We start from the raw sequence: 15,917 nt of genomic DNA, 5'->3' as shown, positions 1-15,917 counted from the left end.
AAAAGTTGGCTTAAAGCTCAACATTCAGAAAACGAAGATCATGGCATCCGGTCCCAGCACTTCTTGGGAAATAGATGGGGAAACAGTGGAAACAGTGCCAGACTTTATTTTTCTGGGCTCCAAAATCACTACAGATGGTGACTGCAGCCATGAAATTAAAAGACGCTTACTCCTTGGAAGGAAAGTTATGACCAACCTAGATGGCATATTCAAAAGCAGAGACATTACTTTGCCAACAAAGGTCCGTCTAGTCAAGGCTATGGTTTTTCCTGTGGTCATGTATGGATGTGAGAGTTGGACTGTGAAGAAAGCTGAGCGCCGAAGAATTGATGCTTTTGAACTGCGGTGTTGGAGAAGACTCTTGAGAGTCCCTTGGACTGCAAGGAGATACAACCAGTCCATTCTGAAGGAGATCAGCCCTTGGATTTCTTTGGAAGGACTGAAGCTAAAGCTGAAACTCCAGTACTTTGGCCACCTCATGAGAAGAGTTGACTCATTGGAAAGGACTCTGATGCTGGGAGGGATTGGGGGCAAGAGGAGAAGGGGACGACAGAGGATGAGATGGCTGGATGGCATCACTGACTCGATGGACATGAGTCTGAGTGAACTCCGGGAGTTAGTGATGGACAGGGAGGCCTGGCGTGCTGCGGTTCATGGGGTCGCAAAGAGTCGGACACGACTGAGCGACTGATCTGATCTGATTCGATTTAAATGATCATCTAATTTTTCCTTTTTAATCTTTTACATTAATGGCATTGATAAAGCAACTTTATAATCCTGAGGTAAACTCTATTTGGTCGTGATGTATTGTCATTTTTATAATTACTGGGTTTATTTTTCTAAAATTTTGTTAAGAAACTTTGCATCGATATTCATGAAGGATATTGATTTGCAGTCTCTTTTCCTTTGAGTCTCATTTTCTTTCTTTTTTTAAATTTGGAGTAATGCTCAACTCTTAGAATGAGTTGGGAAGTATTTCTTTCTTTTCAACTTTCTGGAATAGTTTATGTAGAACCAGTATTATTTCTTCATTAAATGTTTGGTACAACTCCCCAGTGATGCCATTTTCCTTTTACCAGAAGGACTACCTTTGCATTTCATATGAATTGTAGAATCAGTTTGTCAGTTTCTACAAAAATGTTTGCTCTCATTGTGATTAGGATTGCGCTGAAACTATACATCAGTTTGGAGAGAACTGCTTGTGATGGACACTGTCATCTTTCTTTATATCTGACAAAGTATTTTGTCTCCCTTTACAAAAGTTTTCAATTAAACCTTTTATTTTTACATAGTAGTAGATCCAAATGTAATTGTAAGGAACAACACAGAGAAATCCCACATGTCTTATACCCAGTTTCACTAATAGTAACATCTTGAAAAACAATAGTGCTGTATCACAACCAGGATATTGACATTAATAAAATCAAGAAACAAAACGTTTTCATCATCACAAGGATTTCTCATGTTGCCTTTTCATAGCCACAATCCATTTTTCCTCCTCTCACCCTCCACACTACCCCTCTAACCCCTGACAACCATTGACCTGTTCTTCATTTCTATTGACACAATTTTTCATTTCAAAAGCATTATGTAAATGGAATAATACACTATGTAACCTTTTGGGATTGACTTTTTTTCAGGCAACATAAATTTCTGTAGACTTACCCAACTTGTTGCACTGAATGGATAGTTCATTTCAATTTTTATTGCTGAGTGGTATTCTACAGCACTGAGACTGTAGTTACAAACAAATCATTGCTAAGGACTAACTCATTGAAGTTTAGCTGGGTTGTTTCCACTTTGGGACTATTATGAATAAAGATGCTATAAATATCCATATGGACTTCCCTAGTAGCACAGCTGGTAAAGAATCCACCTGCAATGTGGGAGACCCAAGTTCAATTCCTGGGTCAGGAAAATCCCATGGAGAAGGGAGAGGTTACCCACTCCAGTATTCTTGGGCTTCCCTGGTGGCTCAGACAGTAAAGAATCTGCCTGCAATGTGGGAGACCTGAGTTCAATCCCTGGGTCAGGAAGATCCCCTGGAGGACGGAATGGCAACCCACTCCACTATTCTTGCCTGGAGAATGCCTATGGATAGAGGAGCCTGGTGGGCTACAGTCCATGGGGTCACAAAGAGACAGCCACAACTGAGCAACTAAGCACAGCACAGCACAGATATCCGTATATAGGTTTTTGTAGGAACATATGTTTACATTTCTCTGGATTAAATGCCCATGGGTTAAGTTGCCGGGTCATATGAAAGATACTGTTTTTAAGAAACTGCCAAGTTGTTTTACAGAGTGGCATATGAAATGGTCATATCCCCATCAGCAAAGTGCAAGAGATTCAGCTTCGCGACATCCAGTAATTGTTATTATCACTATTTTTTTTAGGGACTCTGAGAGATGTGTATTAATATTGCACTGTGACTGGTTTGTTTTTCCTTAATGAATAAATCATATTGAGCATCTTTTTGTGTGCTTAGTTTTGTGTGCTTGTATGTTCTTTTTGGTGAAATCTCTGTTCATGTCTTTTGCTTTTTGGAATTGAGTGAGATTTCTTTACATATATCTTTTGCTGGATATATGTTTTGCAAAGATTTTCTTGGTCTGTACCTTGTCTTCTCATCCTCTTAACAGGGTCTTTTTCAAAGCAAATATTTAAATTTGATCAATTTCAATTTATCTTACTTTTTCTTTTATGTAGCATGTTTTTGATATCAAGTCTAAGAACTCATCACTTGTCCCTTAGCCTGAATATTTTCTCCTGGGTATTTTTTTCTGGAAGTTTTATGGCTTAACATGTTAGATTTAAGTCCATGATCTATCTTGAGGTGATATTCGTATAAAGTGTGAAGTTTAATTCAAAGTTTTGATTCTTTTTTTTTTTTTTGGCTTAAAGCTGTTCAGTTACTTCAGCATCATTTGTTGAAAGGCTGTCCTTCCTCCACTGACTTAGTTTTGTTCATTTGTCAGAGATCAGTTTGGTACCATTTGTTTGGGTCTATTATTGGGTTCTGTTCTCCTTCTCATTGATTGATGTGTCTATCATTCCACCAATGACAGTCCAGATGATTATAGGTATATAATAAATCTTTAAATAAGATAGACTGATTCTTCCTACTTTGTCCTTTTTCAAAATTGCTATAGCTATTCTAGTTCTTTTCTTTTTCCATATAAATTTCAGAATAATGTTGTCTATAGCTCCAAAAATTCATGCTGAAATTTTGATAGGAATTGCATTAAATCCGTATACCAATTTGGGAGAATTTACACTTTTAGTATTTTGAGTTTTCCAGTCCATGCTCAACTGATATATTTTTATTGAAGTGAAATTCATGGAACACTATTTAAAAGTGTAATTTCAGTGGCATTCAGTACATTCACAATTTTATACAACCATCACCTCTCTCTAGTTTCAAAACATTTCCATTGACCCAAAATGAAACACTATCCATTAAGCAACTGCTCCCCAATCCTCTCTCCTTCAAGTGCACTCTGCATTCTGTCTCTATAGATCTACCTATTCTGGATATTTCATACAAATGAAATCATATGTGACTTTTCCTATCTGCCTTCTTTCATGTAGCATAATGGTTTTGAGGTTCATCAATGGTGTAGCATACATTAGTATCTCATTTCTTTTAATGGCTAAATATTAATAATATTCCACTGCATGTTAACACCACAATTTGTTTATCCATTCATCTGTTGATAAACATTTGAGTTGTTTTCATTTTTTAGCTATTGTGAATAATGCTACTATGAACAGTGTGTATAAATATTTGTTTGAGTACCTGTTCTGCCTTCATTTTTGAAAGATATGTTCACTGGGCGTAGAATTCTACATTATCAGTTTACTATTTCAGTACTTTAAAGATGCCAGTCCACTATCTTCTTCCTTACACTTTTCCTGGTGAAAAAATCTGCTGAAATCCTTATTTTTGTCCCTCTGTGCATAACAGATCATTTTTCTGTGGGTGGTTTTAAGATTTTCACTCTATATCTAGCTGCTGTTTATGATGTTGTTTGGTGGTGTTTTCTTCATATTTCTTGCACTTGGGTTATCTGAGATCCTTATATCCATGTATTACTTCTTTTCAAAAAATTCAGAAAATTTTAGGCCATTATTTTCCTTTCTTCTCGCTCCACTATTATAATTGCATATTAGAGTGCTTTAAGTTGTCCTGCAACTCACCAATGAACTGTTCATTTTTTCCCCAATATTTTTACTCTTTGTGTTTCATTTTGGATAATTTCTATTAGTATGTCCTCAAGTTCATGAATCTTTTTTTTCTGCAAAGCCTAATCTGTCTTTAACCCATTCATTATATTTTTCATCTCACCTCATCCATTGTACCTTTTATCAATAGAAGTTTGAGTTGGGTCTTTTTTAATCTTCCATGTCTCTCCCTAACTTTTTAATTACATGGAAACAGATTAATAGTTGCTTGAGTCTCCATTTCTGCTAACTATAACATCTATGTCAATCTGGATCAGTATCGATTGATTTCTTTTTTCCTCATTGTGAACTTCCCTTTTCTGGTATGCCTGGTAATCTTTATTGGAGGCAAGACCTTGTGAATTTTACCTTTCTTGGGTGGTGACTATTTATATATTTCTATCAAAACTCTTACACTGCAGTAGGAAATGGCACCTCACTCCAGTATTCTTGCCTGGAAAATTCCATGGACAGAGGAGCCTAGTAGGCTATATAGTCCATGGGGCTTCAAAGAGTCAGCTAAGTGACTAAGCACACACATAAATAGTCCAGCTTTTTTTTCTGAGACATAGTTAAATTACTTGGAAATTGTTTGATCCTTTTAGGTGTTGCTTTTAAAATGTGTTAATTTTAATCTAAAGTTCATTATTCCTCATTTTTGGGGAAAGAAACTTCTGAGTACAATTCTCCATGAATGTTGAGACTTCACAGTCAGGTTTTTGAGAAGAGGCACTATTATCAGCTTTGTGTGAACACTAAGCACCATTCTCTGCTCCCCAGTCTTGGGTAGTTTCCTCAGACACATGTGTTGCTCAGTACTCAGCTGAATACTCAAGGAACCGTCTGAAGATCTCTTAAGTTCCGTTTCTGTGCAGTCTCTTCTCTCAGGTAATATTCCTTCTGAACTCTAGCAAACTTGGTATTTCTAGACTCTCGGCTCCATCTCTTCTAGTCAGAGAGGACATCATATTCTATTTGGATTCCCTTTTCTTGTGCCATAGGCCAGAAACTTTTTCACGGCAATAATCTGAGGCTATAAAGGCTGCCATTTTGCAACAATATGGATGAACCTTGAAGGTATTATGCTAAATGAAATAAGTCAGACAGAGAAAGTAAATACTGTATAATCTCATTTATATGTGGAATCTAAGAAGGTCAAACTCAGAAAAACAGATAGTGGAGAAATGGTTACCAGGGGCTTGGGATGGGGAAATGGTGAAATGTTGGTCAAAGGGTACAAACTTTTAGCTATCAGATGAGTAAGTTCTAAGGAATCTAATGTACAGCATGGTAATTACAGTTAAAAACATTGTATTATATATACTTAAAGGTTTTTTTTTAATTTTTTAATTTTCTAAGAGTAGATCTTAAATGTTTTCTCTGCAACAAAGGAATGGTAATTATGTGATATGATGGAGGTGTTACCTAACACTACAATGGTAATCATTCTGCAATATATAAATGTATCAAGTTAATATGCTGTACACAGTAAACTGAGCAAAGAAGAACAAAACTAGAGAACTAAAACCATTAATTTCAAGACTTATTATAAAGCTACAGTAATCAACACAGTGTGATATTAATATAGACACATAAATTAATGGAACAGAATAGAAGTCCAGACATAGATCTCCACATATATCAAAAACCAACTTTCAGCAAAGATACAAAAGCAATTCAATGGAGAAATGATAATCTTTTCAACAAATGGCACTGTAACAATTGGACATCCATATGCCAAAAACAAAAAAAACAAAAAAAAACCTTGGAGCCATATCTCACATCATAACAAAAGTTAACTAGAAATGGATTACAAAACTAAGTGGAAAACCTAAAACTATAAAATTTCTAGAAGAAATATAAAAGAAAACCCTTGGGACCTTGGTCTAGCAAAGATTCATTAGGTATAACACCAATAGCACAACCCATAAAAAATAAATTGATAAAATAGATTTAATCAGACTTTAAAACTTTTGCCCTCCTAAACACCCTGTCAAGAGAATGAAAAGACCACCACAGATTGGGAGAAAATATTTGGAAATCATATATCTGATGAAGGTCTTGTATCTAGAACATATAAAGTACTCTCAAAATTCAATAATAAGAAAATACACACTCATAACAAGCTACTGCTACATATCTATTAGAATGGTTAAAATTAAAAGGATTGGCCATACCAAGTATTTGAAGAAACATGGAGGAACTAGAACTCCCTACAATGCTGGAAAGGAAAGCAAAATTGTACGATCACTTTGGAAAATAGTTTGTCAGTTACTGAAAAAGTTAAACATTGTTAAAAAAGGAGAACATCATAAGAAATGCTGAGCTGGAGGAAGCACAAGCTGGAATCAAGATTGCCGGGAGAAATATCAATAACCTCAGATATGCAGACGACACCACTCTTATGGCAGAAAGTGAAGAGGAACTAAAAAGCCTCTTGATGAAAGTGAAAGAGGAGAGTGAAAAAGTTGGCTTAAAGCTCAACATTCAGAAAACGAAGATCATGGCATCTGGTCCCATCACTTCATGGGAAATAGATGGGGAAACAGTGGAAACAGTGTCAGACTTTATTTTTGGGGGCTCCAAAATCACTGCAGATCATGATTGCACCCATGAAATTAAAAGACACTTACTCCTTGGAAGGAAAGTTAGGACCAACCCAGATAGTATATTCAAAAGCAGAGATGTTACTTTGTCAACAAAGGTCCATCTAGTCAAGGCTATGGTTTTTCCTGTGGTCATGTATGGATGTGAGAGTTGGACTGTGAAGAAAGCTGAGCACTGAAGAATTGATGCTTTTGAACTGTGGTGTTGGAGAAGACTCTTAAAGAGTCCCTTGGACTGCAAGGAGATCCAACCAGTCCATTCTGAAGGAGATCAGTCCTGGGTGTTCTTTGGAAGGAATGATCCTAAAGCTGAAACTTCAATACTTTGGCCACTTCATGAGAAGAGTTGACTCATTGGAAAAGACCCTGATGCTGGGAGGTATTAGGGGCGGGAGGAGAAGGGGACAACAGAGGATGAGATGGCTGGATGGCATCACTGACTCGATCGACATGAGTCTGAGTGAACTCCGGGAGTTAGTGATGGACAGGGAGGCCTGGTGTGCTGCGATTCATGGGGTCACAAAGAGTCAGACATGACTGAGCGACTGAACTGAACTGAAAAAGGAGAAAGCAGGTACAAAAATAATGTGCTAAACCCTATGTCAGAGAAACCAAGACTTAATACCTAACCTAATTGCAGTCTTGACCCCCCCTCCCCCCGCCAGGAATGTTAACATTTAGCCAGTCAACCTGGAATTATCTAGTCAGCCCTGATGAGGTAATCTCTCCTTACCCCCAGAATAGGCCCCTTCTGTTCCCCTTAGGAGGGTGACCTTCCCTGAAACAATGCACTCTTTGCTAATAATTTATTTTCTCAGCTCCCTTTCCACCTTTAAAAACTTTACCCTTTCTGTAGCTCAGCAGAGCTCCTATGTGCTAGATGAGATGCTGCCCCATTCACGAGTCATTTAATAAAGTCAATTGGGTCTTTAAATATACTCATTTTTGTCAAATTTTTGTTATTTTTTGTCAAAAATTTTGTTATTTTGTCAAAAATCTGTTATTTAACAATATATATCAACCATTGGATCCAGCCATTCTACTCTGCATTCTACTCTGGTTCCATTCTATTCCAGCCATTCTACTCTGGTTTCCTTAGTGACTCAGTTGGTAAAGAATCCGCCTGCAAGGCAGGAGACCTGGGTTTGATCCTCGCGTTGGGAAGATCTCCTGGAGGAGGGCATGGCAACCCACTCCACTATTCTTGCCTGGAGAAGCCCCATGGACAGAGGAGCCTGATGGGCTACAGTCCATGGGATCACAAAGAGTCAGACGTGACTCAGCAACTAAGCACACATTCTACTCTTAGGTATTTATCTAAGAGAAATGAAAGCATATAGTCACACATAAACCTGTACACCAAGGTTCACAACAGCTTTATTTGTAATAGGTAGTTAACTGAAATTACCCAAATTTCCATCGAAATGTGAATGAATTAAACTTTGGCATATCTATACAATGGACTCAGCAATAAAATGAAATGAAATACTGGTATATGCAAAAATGTGGATGAATCTCAAAATAATTATGCTGAGTGAAAGAAACCAGACCCCAAAAAAGTACATACTGTATAATTCCATCTATATAAAATTCTAGAGAATGCTAACTTTTCTATAGTGACAGAAAGCAGGTAAGTGGTATGGAGGAGGGTGAAGAGTAGCAGAATATATCACCCCTAAATATTCCTGTTTGGCATAAGAATTATTTTGAGCTGACTATTTTGAGAAACAATCACAGCAGACACAGGAGACATTCTGAAAACGAGCTATCCTTCTGTAGAGACATTTATATCTATAATGGAAATCTTCATTTGTAAGGATGTCTTCCTCTCTGTACCAGGAAGCAAGGATGGCTCAAAATCACAAAAAACTCCTAATAATGAAGAAGGCATTGATTTCTATCTGCAAAACAAATATTACCCTTGTTTACCTTGCTTTTCCTGGTAATCTTCCATAAGGGCTCTCCTCCCCACAACACACACCTTTATTCTATCTTTAGCTGAAGGTGGTATCTAAAGTAGTAGCTTAGGTCACAGTGTGTGTGTATGTGTGTGTTCTCAGTCATGTTCGACCTTTTGTGTCCCCATCGCTAGGCTCCTCTGTCAGTTGGATTTCCCAGGCAAGAATACTGGAGTGGGTTGCCATTTCCTCCTCCAAGGGATCTTCCCGACCCAGGGATCAAACTGTGTCTCTTTGTATTGCATTCTTTACCACTAGCACCACCGGGGATGCACGTAGGACCACCCTGTAGAGTTACTAATATTTTCTGGTTATCTCCCACATCTACTTTCTGGGGTTTTTCCTCTGGTTAATCTGTCTTTTATTATATTGGGTCCCACCCGAGAGCTCAGAATGGTGGAGAGTAAATTCTTTTTCCTGCCCCACAAGAGGAGGGATTTCAAAGGAGTGTGAGGAAATTTGGAGGGAAGAAGTTCATTATCTTGATTGGGTTGACGTTTCACTGGTATACATATGTGTGAGTTTATCAAATTGTACACTTTAATATGTACAGTTCATTGAATGACAATAAAAGCTCTTTAAAAAACATCAGTAAGTAATACACTAGACACTGTGATTCTCTAGCCAATCTTACCTGCACTCACAATGACCCTCAAATGTGCCAACTCCAGCCCTGGTCATTCTGCAGCCCTGTTCATCCAGTTACCTTATCAACATCTCCACTTCTCTGTTCCACAGGCACTCTAATTTCCTATGCCCAAGGCAGAATTCTTGACTCCCCCTCAATCCTGATTTTTCCCCGGTATATCCCAGCACAATGATTGGCAACTCCACCTACCCAGCTGCCAAAATGACTCAACCCTAATTTTGATTTCAGCTTCTCCCTCATCTTCAACATCCTGAATGTGTTTGGAATCTATTCACTTTTTAGCAACCTCAAACCAGCCATCACTGCTCTGGCAACAGCCTCCTAGTCGGCCTTCTCACTGCCAAGCTCACTCTCGTAGTTCACACACAGAGAGCAGCCAGAGATTTTTAAATACAGACGTGATCTTTTCATTCTCCAGATTTCAAATCTTTTCAGTAACTTCTCGTGCCCTTAGGATGAAGTTCCAACTCTTTAATGTGAGTTACACACAAAAGGTGGTCCCTATTCTCATTTGGCTCCTCTCTGCAATGGTCGTATGTCTTGCCATTTCCCTTCTTTCTCTCCATTCTGGTCATGGTTGAAACTGGGGCTATCTGCAGCAGTCTGAAATGGCTTGTCAGCTCCGGTTCTGTATTCAGTGAGTGGCTTCACAGCAAGGGAGAAAAAAGGCAGGCAAAAGTAATTTAATCAAGTTCCTATTTCAGTCAGCTGTTCTTGGACAGGCAAAGTAGGAAAAAGGAAACACAAAGATGACTTAGGTGGAACTCTTTATAAAGGAGAATGTATTTTGTTTTTCACCAAGCCATCAGCCCCTCTGGATTTTAATATTATAGTGGGGTCATAACAAGCATTTCCTCTATTGTTGGGTTTACACAGAAGCAAAGCGGTGCTCAGGAAGCTGGGAGATTGATGAATAGCTGGTTTGATGTGTTTGAACCATTCACCACTTTGAGTTAAATGTGCATATTCTGTTCAAAATAGACAATGGGGAGTGGCGGTCCCCTTTTCCCTCTATAACTTGCATAACATCAGGCCTCACTGCTTAAACTAATGAGTATTTAGAAGTAAAGGCTCCTACTGATTCTAGCCAGTCATTAATTCTCCGCTTGCAGAGCCACTGTGGAGTTTTTCATCAGCCACATTTTTCAGCCGTTTCCAGTTGCTTCTGAGCAGCAGTGCTGACCCTTGGCTTCCTGTGCCATGCACCAGACACACAATGGGCTCGAAAGTTCCCTTGGAAGGAATTTCACTGGGGGCCAGGAATAAACGCAAAGAAGATGTACATCCTCGCATTAGAACTCTTAGTTTGGGGGAACTTAATTGAATTTTAAATGAAGATGTTTATTTAAACCAATATATAACCTGGTAGAAGAATGTGAGTGGGTGTGAATTACAATTTCGTTTAAACTAGTTGCACAGTCAGCGCTACCCTTTGTAATAATGTTTGCTCCATTATCACTCCAGGTTTATTTGTTAAATAGCTTCATTGATCTTGCCTCAGTTGGTTTTCCATTTTTATACATCACATTCTCTTGGGAATTAAAAAAGTACTGTGTTTCCAGATGCTGTCAACTTCAAGAGACTTATTTTTGAAAAGTCTTAACCTGCTTTCAACTGGAAGCAACACAAATGTGGCTCAAACAAATATCAGGGCAGAGACTCATCACTTGAGTATATGTTTAACACCATCATTTGGAAGCTGTTTGAAAGATCATTTACAGACCAATTCTGCAGGGTATTAAAAATTCAGGAATCTATATTCTTAACCAAAAGCAATATACAGATAATTGGGAACATGACTATTCATTATTCCATGGATTCTGCACTATTCAGCATCATAAATATTTTGTGAAAAACCCTACTTTTCATTAAGCTACTAGTGAAGATGCCAACTGCCAAACTTAGAGCAAAATCATAATATATGGAAGAAGGAGTGGACAAAATGAGGAACAAGTGGAGAAGGCTATGATGAAGCAATCCTCACTCAAATTAAGTTAAATAAACTGAAGTTGGAAAGGCAAGGTTTTTTAAAAAAAAATCTGGATATCATCTTGTTCAATAATTCCCTACTATTTGAAAGAAGGAAGGGCAATGTAAATATCCCAAACTCACGACTGAGGTATCCTTAAAGCCTGGAAGCAATATAACCTCCCCACAAGCCGACTTCAAAATAAGACAGAGAATGGTGTTTGACATTAATTGGATCAGAGGCAATGCACACACTAAAGTAGGCAAACTGTTAAACTACTGTAATACTTAAAAGTTACAATGTTCTTCATCTCTCTGTTAAAAATTTTTTTATTTTAGTAAGCATCAGTCAACGAATAGATGCAGCCCCTATGGAAAATAACATGGAGATTCCTCAAAAAACTAAAAATAGAGTTGCCATATGATCCAGCAATCTCACTCCTAGGCATATATCAGGACAAAACTGCAATTCAAAAAGGCCCCATGTTCATAGCAGCACTATTTACAATAGCCAAGACATGGAAACAATCTAAATGTCCACCAACAGATGACTGGATAAAGAATATGTGATACGTTCAATATATACACAATGGAATACTACTCAGCCATGAAAAAGAATAACATAATGTCATTTGCAGCAACATGGATGGACCTATAGCTTATTATACTAAGTGAAGTAAGTCAGAAAGAGAAAGACAAATACCATATAAGATCACTTATATGTGGAATCTAAAATATGACACAAATGAACTGATCTACAAAGCAGAAATAGAATCACAGACATAGAGAATAGATTTGTGGGTGCCAAGGGGGAGGCACGGTAGGGGAGGGATGGACTGGGAGTTTGGAAGTTAGCAGATGCAAACCATTATATGAAGAATGGGTAAACAATAAGGTTGTACTGTATAGCACAGGGAACTATATTCAATATACTGTGGTAAACCATAATGGAAAATAATATAAAAAAGAATATATATGTGTGTAACTTAATCACTGTGCTATACACCAGAAATTAACACAACATTGTAAATCAACTATAGTTCAATAAATAAATAAATCAACCAGTAAACATAGCCACAAGGCTCTTCAGTTGGGTCCAAATGGTTTAGTTAGGTTAAAAAGGGGGGGAAAAGCCAAATAAACACTGAAAATTAGTCATCTGCTGACAACATCCATACTTTACAACAATGATTCAGCAAATCATTTAAAGTGAACTGCAACAGCTTTTAATCAGTTTCTTATGAAAATACATGATTCAATTTGGGCTTTCAAATGACTTTATCAATCATTTCCACAGTTCCAGGAATACTAAAAAAAAATTAGTTCTTAGTACAAAAGGTTTGCCTATATTAACCTTCAACTCACCCAGACAACAAGAGGCAGCACCAGCTTTTCTATCAAAATGAGAAATATTAGCAGCTAAAAATATAAGTATATGCAGAGGTAGCAAAACTTCTTTAAAATATTATTACCCACGAACTATGACAATAGTTGTGATTTTTCTTCTTCAGAGGAAAGGAAAGAAGCAGCTAATAATCTAAGTGTGTGCAAAGGTGGTGAAACTTTTAAAAGGTATTACTATGGAATGTTGATGCTTTCAAATTGTGGTGCTGGAGAAGACTCTTGCGAGTCCCTTGGACAGCAAGGAGATCAAACCAGTCAATCCTAAAGGAAATCAACCCCGAATATTAATTGGAAGGACTGATGCTGAAGCTCCAATTCTTTGGCCACCTGATGCAAAGAATCAACTCACTGGAAAAGACCATGGGATACTAGGAAAGACTGAAGGCAAATGATGAGGGTGGTAAAGGATGAGATGGTTAGATAGCATCACTGACTCAATGTACATGAAATGAGCAAACTCTGGGAGATAGTGAAGGACAGGGAAGCCTGGTGTGCTGCAGTCCATGGGGTCGCAGAATCAGACATGACTTAGTGATGAACACACACACTCTGGATTAATGGCAATAGTTGGGATTTCCCTTTTTCAGAGGGTAAAGACCAAAATTACAGCCATCTTTCCCACACCTCCCAAAGATTTGAGTCACAGGGTTTATTTGTGTTGAAAACTAGAGTTATCAACAGCTTGAAACCTAAGCAGACTGCGTCAGCATTTCAGGACCACCTGGGACCAAGGAGGTGGGGGCTGGGAGATTTCCAGATGGATTGTAAGACAATTCACTGATATTTACATAACGAGAATAAATGTTTTTCCTAAGATAGCATTTCCCTTCAGTGTCTTGAGACCACCAGCAAAAGAGGGAGGTACAAAAATTCTATTAATAATCTTTGTTTTTATGGCTTTGGCATTTATTAACTAATGGGGGCTGTTTATTGGGTCATAAACTTTACTAATGGGCATATTATCTCTAAATTATAAATCTCCTTCAGTATATGGCTGTTATAAAAAGAATAATTATATAAAGTGTCTGTATGACTACAATGTATCATGTTTATCCACATGACTCTTATAATGGCCATTTAATTGCTAATTGTGGACTTGTTCTGTGAATAATCAGGGCAGTGACACACACATGTATGTATCAGAACAAGCAGCTGTCATCCTACAAACTCAGGAGCATATCACTGGCTTGCTTCCTTCCCTTTTCTCCTCCCACTTCTCAAATGAACTTTATTACAAGCCTGTACCAGGGCTAAATTATCTACACATTTAAAATCTTGAGGGAAAGACAACTGACTGAAGAGTTGAATAGGTAAGTGACAAATGTGTCAGCCTGAAAAGTTCCAGGAAAGTGTCATCCTTCTAAAAGCTTGCTCTCTGGGGAATGGAGAATCTCAAAGTGACAAAATAGCTTGGCACTGTCAGCTGTCTTAAAAAAAAAAAAAAACCTGGGACAAAAATCAAGAAGTCAAAATTAGACTTTATGGGTAAATGGTTCTAGTATATAAATTGAGTATTCGAGTTTATTGGAAAATCCTATGAGATCTATTTTAACAATGGCACATGGAGAACTATCCTAGGTTTATATATAGAAATGGTTTACTGATGAACTTCAAATTTTAAAAATGAAGCAGTCATTGTTGTCGAGCAAAGTGGCACATCTGAGTGTCAAGAAGCCAGCTCATTTCTAGGCAAAACACTGCAAACGTAGAGTGAAAGAATAAGAAGATAGAAGGGGCCCTTGAGATGCCGTCAGTTCCTCTTCCTCCTCTCAGAGCAGTCCCTGGGTCAGTGTGAGAGACCCTTCTCCACAGGCTTCCATCATCTCTAAAAACACCAGGCAACTGGTTTTATGATACTCAGCACCCAACACTGAAGAACGGGGTAGATTGAGACAAACTTCTCACAGTGAATTCCAAGAGGTCTGTGATTATGAGGTGTAATCAAATGTATACTACATGACAAAAGTTCTGCTGAGACTCATAATGTATAGTCCTAGAAGAAAAAGAGAACTAGAGAAAAACAAAAGGGAAACATGTTACAGTCTTAGAATATTAAAACTTCTGGGTGGTTATGTATGTGTACATAATGAACCAAAAAAAACCTCTCAGGGTCCTCAACATTCACATCCTTAAATACTTCAGACATAATACAGTTTTGGTCATACTATAATTACATACACATGCATCAACCCACTCCAGTATTCTTGCCTGGGAAATCCCATGGATAGAAGAGCTTTGTGGGCTCTAGTCTGTGGGGTTGCTAAAGAGTCAGATACAACTTAGTGACTAAACAACAACAATATATCCTAAATTGTGTAAGTTTAAAAAGAATAACTGCATATATTTTACTTTCTCAAATTGTGTGTGTGTGTGTGTGTTTGTATGTTGTAGGGGAGGGGTCTTTTTTCTTCTTGTAGCTTTGTTAATTTCAGAAAAAATAAATACCTTCACTCTACAGAGGTTTAAGGATTATTTTGAAAAGGTGAGTTGCTACAAAGTTTAATTATGTAAGTAATAAGTGTCTGTCAAAAAGATTTCAAAAAATGTTTAATAGAATCACAACTTATTGTTCTGATATAATTTGATTTTATATTGTCTTATATAGCTGTCAAAAGACATTTTCTTTTTGTGCTGTAATGAATCAAATTACATTGGATAGAAAATTCCTGTAAGATTCTTGGTATTAATAAATCACACATATAATAAAAATGCTCAATGTTTCTTTAAATGGCATTTTTAATAGTGCAGGTACATCAGCAATATGAGGTTCTGAAAACCTGAAATGACAAAAGGAGATTAATTTTGGAATATGGATTTTAATTCAATATGAACCTTGTCTCTTTTGTTTAATGGAATTATATCTACTGAAATAAACTTGGCAAAAATTAAAGCAGGAAATTAGAAAATCAAAGAAAGTTAACCAAAACTGCATGGTTACTACTCATCTACGCCAAACACATCCTTTAAAAGGTTTAAATAGTAAATGTATTTCACAGGAATAGGTGATGGCATTCCAAGCCACTCATCTTCACATCTCTGGGAAAAAAAACACAAAGAAGGATATAATTAGAACTACATTTGAAACCGCAGTTTTATAAATGCAACATC

General features: G+C 37.4%; 1 protein-coding gene across 5 annotated transcripts in view; it reads right to left on the bottom strand.

Annotated features, from left to right (window-relative positions):
* Positions 1-14,383: 14,383 nt before the first annotated feature.
* EFHC2 (EF-hand domain containing 2) overlaps positions 14,384-15,917 on the bottom strand; it is a 240,422-nt gene continuing 238,888 nt past the window's right edge. For all 5 annotated transcript variants that reach the window (XM_061410374.1, XM_061410378.1, XM_061410379.1 and 2 more), the window contains one exon: positions 14,384-15,845. In XM_061410374.1, coding sequence (XP_061266358.1) covers positions 15,747-15,845 — 99 coding nt within the window. In that variant the 3' untranslated portion in view covers positions 14,384-15,746. The remainder of the gene's footprint in view (positions 15,846-15,917) is intronic.

This window comes from Bos javanicus, chromosome X (genome assembly GCF_032452875.1).
Source record: "Bos javanicus breed banteng chromosome X, ARS-OSU_banteng_1.0, whole genome shotgun sequence".
In the NCBI taxonomy this organism is placed as follows: domain Eukaryota; kingdom Metazoa; phylum Chordata; class Mammalia; order Artiodactyla; family Bovidae; genus Bos; species Bos javanicus.
This window is presented reverse-complemented; position numbering and strand designations above follow the sequence as displayed.